The 9,431-nt window shown below is 49.4% G+C and overlaps 1 protein-coding gene across 6 annotated transcripts in view; it reads right to left on the bottom strand.

The window, feature by feature from the left end:
* Positions 1-2,379: 2,379 nt before the first annotated feature.
* NFYC (nuclear transcription factor Y subunit gamma) overlaps positions 2,380-9,431 on the bottom strand; it is a 64,569-nt gene continuing 57,517 nt past the window's right edge. For 5 of the 6 annotated variants that reach the window (XM_024125422.3, XM_007108027.4, XM_007108025.4 and 2 more), the window contains 3 exons: positions 7,086-7,193; positions 4,554-4,613; positions 2,380-3,594 (listed from right to left, as the gene is read on the bottom strand). In XM_024125422.3, coding sequence (XP_023981190.1) covers positions 3,163-3,594; positions 4,554-4,613; positions 7,086-7,193 — 600 coding nt within the window. In that variant the 3' untranslated portion in view covers positions 2,380-3,162. The remainder of the gene's footprint in view (positions 3,595-4,553; positions 4,614-7,085; positions 7,194-9,431) is intronic. The other variant, XM_007108028.3, reaches the window with a different exon arrangement.

Here is a 9,431-nt window from a genome sequence, read left to right on the forward strand (position 1 = left end):
GGACACACATACACACTGGGCCAGTGGGTTTGGGGAGGACACACACACACACACACACACACACACACACTGGGCCAGTGGGTTTGGGGAGGACACACACACACACCACTGGGCCAGTGGGTTTGGGGAGGACACACACACACACACACACACACACACCCCACACACACACACCCCACACACAAACCACCCTTGGCCAGAAAGCAACTGTGTATGCACAGGGGGTCAGGAGGCCAATGTTTTGGTTTCAGCTCGACCCCTATTCATGGAGTGACCTTGGGCAAGTCACTGCACTTCACTGGGCCTCCTATGTCTCCATCTGTAACACAGGGATCACCATCCCTCTTCCTGTCTCCCCTTGCAGGGTCATTGTGAAGATCATTGGGAAGACAGATGCTGCAAGTGCTAGGAAAAATGTTTAAGAGTGCTCCGGATGTAAGGGGATCGTGCTGGGTATTAGATAGGGGCTCTCTTGGGCAGCACCAAAGTGTTTGTTTACACCCGCATGGGCCCTGCTGGCGGGGAAATTTAAAGGGAACGTGCTCAGTAAGGCAACTGATCGAAACATCTCCAAAATAAGAATGGAAGTCTGTAGGAAAATGGGGCCCCACTGACTGTCTGAAATTTCAATTATGCTTGGGTTTTCAGGAATGGGAGGAAGAGCAGCAAGGTGGGACTGTGCAGTGACCTCAATATGAGAGGTTAGCCAGGAAATGAAAGAGCTGAGCTTCTGCCTTTTCTGAGCCCAGCCTCCCTTCTGGGTGCTTCTCATTCACAAGTGCTCTCTTGAATCCTCTCCACGTGGGGCTGGGCACGTGCTGTCAGTGAATTACCTGCATGTCTCACTGAGACGTGTTTGGGTACAGGACAGTGGGCAAGGCCAGATGATCCCCTTCAGAGAAAAGTCCAGGGCTAGAATGAAGGGGGCAGACCTGACTTCTCATGGTGACAGTATCACCTGCTTCATCTACCCTGATGACACTGAAGGGGTACCACGTATCCAAAACCTTACAGCTAGGAAAATCTTTGCTTTTGCTAAAGAATGTTATCTTTCTTTCTTTTAGATGTGAATCTCTTACCTAGTCCCATATCTCTTTTTGCCCTGGTGGTCAGGAAGCTCAAGATCGAACGTGAAACCTAATTTTAAGAACTCTGTAGGGGGCTTCCCTGGTGGCACAGTGGTTGAGAGTCCGCCTGCCGACGCAGGGCACACGGGTTCCTGCCCCGGTCCAGGGAGATCCCACATGCCTTGGAACGGCTAGGCCCGTGAGCCATGGCCGCTGAGCCTGCTCATCTGGAGCCTGTGCTCCGCACTGTAGGTCTTTGCAGACAGAATATTTGTTCTTGTTTTAGATGATCCTGACTTCCTACTCAACAATATTCTTCCTAATTCTCATCTGTCATATTTTTTTCACTGTGTATGTTTTCAATGCAAGCCGTCTTATTTTTTCTTGTGGAGTAAGGTAAGGTACACTTAGGTAACTAACTGAAATTGAAACAGATGAGACAGATGTCCAAGTGCTTACCATGGTTAACAGTGGGGGATATTCGGTGAGGGAATTATGAGAGCATCAGGGTCAGACTTGAAATAATAGAATATTAAAGCCTCTTCCCTATCCCTGCCTCACACTGTAAGAGAGTCCCCAAAAGAAGGGACTTGCCTAAGGTTTTATGACATATTACCGACTGAGAAGAAATCAGTACTTTTCCTGGCAGCCAGTTTTCTGCTCTTCCCATGACAACAGGCCTCATTCTAGCTGTAAATGGCATGGTGAAGGGAAGAAAGACGGCTCACCACTGGCCTCTATGGCCAACAGAGGCCATGAAGAAGTGGAATGTTCCTTCTGTTCTCCCTACTTTCAAGCCCTGGCTGTAGAACCCTTCTGACCTGCCGGCTGACAAGGGGCTTGGGCTACCCTCCATGGCAGATGCCATTCGTGCCTTTGGTAATGGGCATGGCCACAGCAGGCAGCTCAGAGTGCCAGCCTGTGCCGAGACAGGAGTGGAGGGATGTACTTGAGTCCTTGCTTAAGGACAGAGAAAGCTTTCTCCATGAGAGATGCTCTCGTCACCCTCAGCCAAGAAGGACACAGGCTGAATCTGGCCCATGTGTCATACGTAGTCCAGGAAATAAGGCAGGCAGGCAACTCTGAGCAGCAAACGTTCTGATGAAGTTCATTTTTTAAATCAGCTGAAGATCTCAATTTGAATCAGACATGCAGCTCAAGTTCCCTTAGCTTTGGACATCCCCCCTCCTCACAAAGGTGTGTCCCCCTCCTTCATAGACACCCAACCTGAGGGCAGACAAACTTTTCCAAGACTTTCCCAAGCAAAGTGGTCCCATGAATGTCCCCAGACACAGAAACCCAGACTCCAAACTATCTAAAATGAGATTTATTGCATTTCATGCAGTTTGAAGTCCATGCAGCAAAGGAGACTAGCACAATTTTTAATGCATTTAAAAATAAAATAAAATTAAAACTGGGGGGTGGGGGGCAAATACACAAAGTCCTAGTCTCCTTGAGTCCCTGGAAGAGAAGGGTTTGGGAATGAAACCATCCACTCCCCATGGCAAATGAGTCTCTTAAATGCACGGAATGTTTCCATGGCCTCTGATGCAAATCCACAGAGCTCTGGGGCAAGAGCAGGGACGCCGGGAGAGGAGCACTAGTGAAAAAGAAGCTACACACGGTCACCCAATTTTACCTGAGGGCAGAACAAGGTGGTAAATCCTGGGGCAGCAGCTGTTCTAAGAGTCAGGAGATTACATACGCCCCTGAGGAGATTTGCTCCTAAAAGAAGTAGCAGTAAGAACCAAAAAAAGAAAAACAGAAGAAATATTTCTTCAACCACACTCTTCAAGAAAATGCCATAAATATGTTATTTAATATTTTCATTTCATAGCATTGGACACACAGCTCAACATACTGAAATATTGATTCCATGGAGGAAAAAAATGGGAAAGAGGAAAGAAATAAAAAATATTGCATCTTTCTGTTGGAGAATCTTGGCCCCCAGGCGTCGGGCGTAGTGCACCAGTGTCCTAGCCTGCAGGAGGCGCTGAGGTCAGCAGGGTCCTCTGGGGAGGGAGGCTGTGCCCATTGCCGGGGGCTGTATGGCAAAAATTGTGTTGGGTGTCCTTGGCCTTGCCAGCTCAGGCCCTCAGTCGCCGGTCACCTGGGGGGCCTGCCCGTCGGAGGGCTGGTTGGCTGACTGGATGAACATGGGTTGGGCGAGGTCCTGGCCGGCAGGCATGGTGACTTGCTGGATCTGGTAGAGCTGCTGCGAGGGGTGGAGAGGAGAGAGTGAGGTCACCCCTGGGAGAGGGGCATGCGGCTCCCTATGGGCCTCGAGTTGGTTGGGGGCCCCAGATACCTCAACCACCACCCACTGCAAGGCGTCAGAGGGAGGAGGGGAAGTGGAGCTCTGCTGTGGTTGGGAGCAGCAGACACAGGAGGCACCAGCCCGGTGTGAGGGGGTATGTGTGGTGGGCGGGGAAGAGGTGCAGGGAGTTGCATTTCCTGTGGCTTTCACTTCTCTGGGCTCTGCCTCTCCCGTTAGCTCAGAGCCTCGAGCTTGCTGCACGCTGTTCCTCTGTGACAAACACAAGCAATTCGAACCACTGTACCAGCAGCTTGGAAGTCAGCATTTCCCCAACTCAGTAATCCTCACTGGCAGGGGCAGTAGGGATTATCCCCTCTCCTCTTTTCCTCAGAATATCTGGCTCAGGCTGAGGCTACACTGAATCTCCATCTCCTGCATGGGCCCTGATGGGGAGGCAGGTCACCTGGGATTAAACGCTTGCTACAGCGAAGACCCGCGAAGATGCTCGCGTAGCCACTACGGAAGGTTAGGGCCAACTGGACATGATTTCTCAGGTGTTTCCAAAAGAAACCAAAAGCTAAGACCCCCTGCCACAGCAGCCCTGGCATGTGAGCCTGGCATCTGGTGCTGGCAGAAGCCAGAGTTGGGTCCTGATGCCAGTTCCTCTCCTTTCTGGGCAGCAGAGAACATAGGCTTAGGCATGTCATCCTATCATGTCCTCAGGGGTCTCTTGGGAAGACAGTGCGAAGGGAAAGGGGGCGGGAAAAGGGAAGATCCCTTCCTCACGAGTTTAGAATTACTGAATTCCAGGCACCTAGAGAGCTTGAGAGGTCACATGTTCTCTGCATTTCAACTAATCCATGCGATTAAAAAGAGCATGGCTTAGAGAAAAACTATTCTTAAAGAAAGGAAACAGGAGAACTGCATTGCTAGTCCTGGTTCTGCAATGAACAGCTAAGCAAGCACAGACAAGGCACTTCCCACCTCCAGGGCACAGTTCACTCATCTGTAAAACGGGGGCTGGGGCTACATAATGTCTAGGATTATTGTCAACTCCCACCGAGTCTATAAATCTAGAGGACAGGCAAGACTGTTGTTTTAACCATTTCTGTCCACTCACTGTTAACAGATGATGGGATAGTTGCCCTAGCCATCCAAACCCACAGATATCACCCACTACCCTGTCACAACTCCTCACCCTCTGCTCCTGCCTAGGCTGGGTGTCCTACCTGTCCATCCGTGAACTGGCTGAACTGCTGCTGTCCTTGCTGGACCTCTGTCTGTGTGATCTGTAGGAATCAAGACGGCAAAGTAGGCAGATCAGCTGCAGGGTCTGGTCCACTAGGCCACCAGCCCACCAGCCAGGAGAGGGTCGCGAAGATCAAATGGACAATGCACATAAAGTGCCCAGAATGAGGCCTGGCACAGAACAGGGGCTTGAAGAGTAGCCCGAAAACAAGGGTCCCTCCCCACCCCCTAGCACAGACAGCTACTCAGAGTTGGCACCACATAGAGGACCCTGGAGCATGCAATATACAACTTCTGCAACCATCTCTCTTAATGTCCACCTAACTACCCGCCGCCCCACCGAAACCAGCCCCTTGCTAAAAAAGTCTTTCTGGGGCCTGAGGCTCAAGTCAAACAAAAACACCTAGCTCCTAGGTACTGACAGGACAGGGCATAACATTTATGGTTTAGGCAGAAACGCTAAGAGTCTGTCTTTCAACCAGTGAAGGCAGATTGCAAACACTGGGCAAAGTGGTGAGTGGTCCCTTTCATTCTTGGAAGGTGGGCTCCAAACCAAACCCGTATCACCCAGATTATCTGACTGGAATATGAAACACCCTGGCGAGCAGGTGGCCTTGGCCCTGGAAGCCCTTGTGGCAAACCTATGAAGTACTTTTTCCGAGAGAGGCCACGTGCAACCCTCTAGGCCAAGGCAGGGGGAGGGGGGGTACGGAAAACATTTATCACATGTACTTAAAATCTTATGTGGGCATTTTAAATACATTTTAAAGGAAATTTACGGACATGGAGAACTGCATCATATAATGCCAGCTGCTGCAGACAGCTTGGTAGACTAGAAAAAAGACTGAAGAATGTTTGTGTGCGTATATGTTATCTATGGAACATTTGACTAGCTAATGTTTTCTGTGTACCTTCTCCTGGAATCATCACAGCCACCCTGCAAGGTAAGGACTGTCTTCTCGAGTGTCCTCACAATGGCCAAAAACAACCCATCGGGCCTACCCATGAGGCTATGAGGAAAACAAGGGGACAGGTATGAAAAGGCTTCATGAGGGTTTCTTACTAGTGTTCTTTGTTTTGGGTCTTTCTCCTCCCACCTGCTTGAGGGCAGGAGCTAAGTTTAGTCTATCTCCCAGTGCAAAGTAAGTACTGAAGAAATATCTGCAGAATAAATGAATGATCCTGAGACAAATGGAAAATATTCGTCATAGATGAGAAGGTTTTAACTGTGCCCTGTGCCCAGCAGGATTGCCCTTCACATCAGTTGAGAAAAGTTTCGTTCACCTTTAAATTCCATTTACATGTTAACATTCATTCAACATTCATTCAACAAACATTTACTGAGCACCTACGAAGTGCCATGTTGTTATAATTACAACCTGCTGTTACACAGACTCTGTCCTCAGGCACCCTCTTTTTGCTTCACTCCTTCCTCTCTATACACCCAACTTTCCCCACTTTCTGGCTTTAGTTCCTGGTCTCAAAACTGACCTCTGGGGAACCAAGAACTCTTCCTTCTCATTTCCTCCCACCCTGTGCCATACAGAGTTTCTGGATCCCAGGCTAGAATCTTACAAGTTTAAAAAAAAAAAAAAAAAAAAAAGAGGGGTACACTAAAGGGTGGGACCAATCTTGAGATCTGATTCCATGTCAATGAGCCCCAGGAAATTAGGGAAAAGCCCAAATCCTTATGCAAGCCAAGGAATGGGTTTAGAGTGGGCCTTTCAAGATCCCAGAGACTCTATGGGACTCAGAAGCCCTGCTTTTGGCTCATTCCTCATATTTTCCCAAATGAGATCTTTGGAGACCTGCTCTACAAACTCAGCTCTGTCACCACTGTCAATAGATACATCACCAGAAATGCAGCTGGGCCAGACGAGTCCAGCTCTTTAACGATCGCTTCTTTTTTTGGGTCTGAGGCAGAAGAATTGATTAACAATGCCTCCCTTTGTCCAGCATCCCCTGTCCCCTGCAAATAATACCCACATCCCCCAATCCCCAAGCCCAGGGAGGCAGCCCCCTCGGCACCTGTGGCTCAGCCTTCAATATCTCAGGGAATGAGAGGAGATGAGGAGGGCAGTCTCTGGTTAGGGGTGCATGACAAGGTAGAAGTAAAAACCTAAGTAGCTTTCCAAAGGGCACAGGAGGTGCCAGATCACAACAGTCATCCAGGTTTAAAGATGGAAACTCAGCCTGACGATGAGGCAGTCTGTTGGAAGGCTTCCTCCAGTCAGACCTGCGCACACACACCCTGGGCTTTCTTCAAGTATCCTTGAGGCTTCCCCTGCCTTGAGTTTCCTTGTCGCTCAAGAGCATGATGGTAAGAGACACACTTTGAATCCAATCCTCCGATACACCCCATCTGTCCCTTGGGGTGCAGCACAGACGTGCGGGGGGTGGAGGCGGCTCTTGCTGAAGGATGAGGTGTCGAGAGTTGTGTGCTGAGCGCTCCTTTGTCAGAAGCCACCTCCTGCTGGTTCCCAACTCAAGCCCTGAATCTCTGCAGCACATACCTGTTGAGCATTGGTGGCAAGCGTCTGGATCTGTCCCTGCACAACCTGGGTGCCTGATACAGGCTGGGCTAAGCGAATATACTGCAGCTGGCCGGCATTCAGCTGCACCTAGGCAGGGGCAGAGGCAAACAAACCACCGGAGACTGAATGCAACCTCAAACAAGCAAACTTTCCATGACAAGAAATGGTGACTGTCCCCTACCCGTCCCCACCCCGACCCCTCCAAAAAGGCCGACCCTGAAAAGTTCCTTTTTAACAGAAACCCAAACAAACAAAACCATAATATCCCTACCCCGTAAGTCACACAACACAAAAGAGAATACGTTCCTTGAATGGACTTGGGGAAAAATTCCCAGAGGATCTTGTCATATATGTGAGGACAGCATGGCTGGACCCTCAACATTCACTGGCTCTTAGCTATTTGCTCACAGTTTATGTTAAGATTTGATGCCAAAGACTGTCTGACATTATCGGAATGCTTATACCTTAAGTGGGGGGCCTTTCTCCCCTCCGTCTCCACCCTTCCCCACCCCTGTTCCCGGGACGGCTGATCTAATACTGAGAAGAGCCCCGGAGTCTGCCAGGAGCCCAAAGCAGATGGCCATCACTCCGCACCACAGCCCTAGAACTGCCCAGCCCCATGCTGCACATCTTGGAAGAGAAAGCTGGTCCACTTTACTATCTCTGTTCCCAAGAGCCAGGACCAATAGGGGTCTGTGGGACTTTTAGGATCCTTGGTGTTCAGCACTAGCTTCTGGCCAAATACCTCCCAAAGGGAAGCTGAATCAATAAACCTTTCACATAAAACCCCATCATCGGAAACCAAAGCTACAAAAATGCCCTTAGAGTCCCTCATGCTTAAGATTAAGTCTCAGATAATACAATAATACCACATGCTGCATTTAATTGTGTGCTAAAAGCCTTAACTCAGGCTCTTAATGCTACAGCGTACCATGAAAGCACTAGTGCTTCGAGCATGGGGATGAGGAGAGGACCAAGGCAGCTACAACGTGAGAGGAACTGTGGCTCAGCAGAGAAAACAGTCAGCAAAGGAGGACTACGGACAGTCACACTCTGGATGTGGGGAATGAAAGCGGCTCCAGGAGGACCAGCAGATTTGGTCTCTCTCTATCTGGAGGCCCAGACACCACCCTCCCTGGCTGCCTAGCCTGCTTTTCTTGTAAGGGTGAGCTTCTTGAAGGTAACAGGCAAGTCATGCCTCTTTGTCCTGGAGCAAAATTTCCCCTTGCTTTCAAGAGCTAACTTCATTGCAGGGGCTTTTACTTCCGTGAGGAAAATGCTGACAGGATGAAGCTTCTGCATGCAGTGTTAAATCAAACTGCTGCTCTGAAACTTCAGACTCAATGAGGATTTGAACCACCAAGGAAAGACTAACACTGAAGTTCCTGGTAGAACGTTCCAGAACTGTCCGCTTAAGGCAGGATGGAGGGACACAAAATCTAAACCCATTAATAATCTGGTTCAAAGGAGACAGGGCAAGGTATTGTGACCTGTAGTCATTTCTCTCCTGAGAACATGCCAAGAGGAGCTGCTGGGAAGTTGTGATGCCAAGCCTAAACTCCCCACTACACCCCACAATGCGGCTTCCAGGCAACATTAAGTTGCTTATGGGGAAGGAAGACAGCTGGGTGGAGGCTTGGGAAACCTCATCTGCCAAGACTGATGGTGGCTGGTCCCAGGAGTCACCAGAACTCCTGCCAAGGAACATGGGATGAAAGACCGAAGCCTTGTCCCAGGAGTGGGGGAAGGTATACTGCTAGCCATAGGGATTTTACATTTCCCAGCTGGGAAGAGCTCTTTTGCAGAAACTCAAATGTGACTGAAAAGCTGTGAGCCCAACAGTTCCAAGCAGTTCTTAGAAGCAAGCTCTTCTTTCAGGCTTGGGTTTAGGTACTGGTGATGCTCTGCCCTTCAGTCCTCTACCACAAGGGTAGGTCTGGGGACCCTCACACCTTTTCAAAATTACAGAGCAAAGAAGCCTACCCCCTGGGCTTTCAAAAGAGGAGCAAAGCTTCCTTCCTAAAGGTCATCACTAATACGAGCACTCTGGTGAGTTTAGAAATGCAGACTCCTGCAGAAGGTATACAGTGAAGACCAGGTCCTAAATTCTGCAACAAGTCTTCTGTGCCCCAGAGGCTTTAAAAGACTCAAGTTAAAGTTACTACAAAGTGTGAACTCTTCTCTGGCTTAGCTGAACTTGTTTTGGTGCCCTCACATGCAAAAATGAGAACCATTTATGAGAGAAGTCATGGGCTGGTGGCTGCAAGGAATCTGGAATTGGTGTGTGTGTGTGTGTGTGTGTGTGTGTGTGTGTGTGTGTGTGTG

Source organism: Physeter macrocephalus, chromosome 3 (assembly GCF_002837175.3).
Source record: "Physeter macrocephalus isolate SW-GA chromosome 3, ASM283717v5, whole genome shotgun sequence".
Classification (NCBI taxonomy): Eukaryota; Metazoa; Chordata; class Mammalia; order Artiodactyla; family Physeteridae; genus Physeter; species Physeter macrocephalus.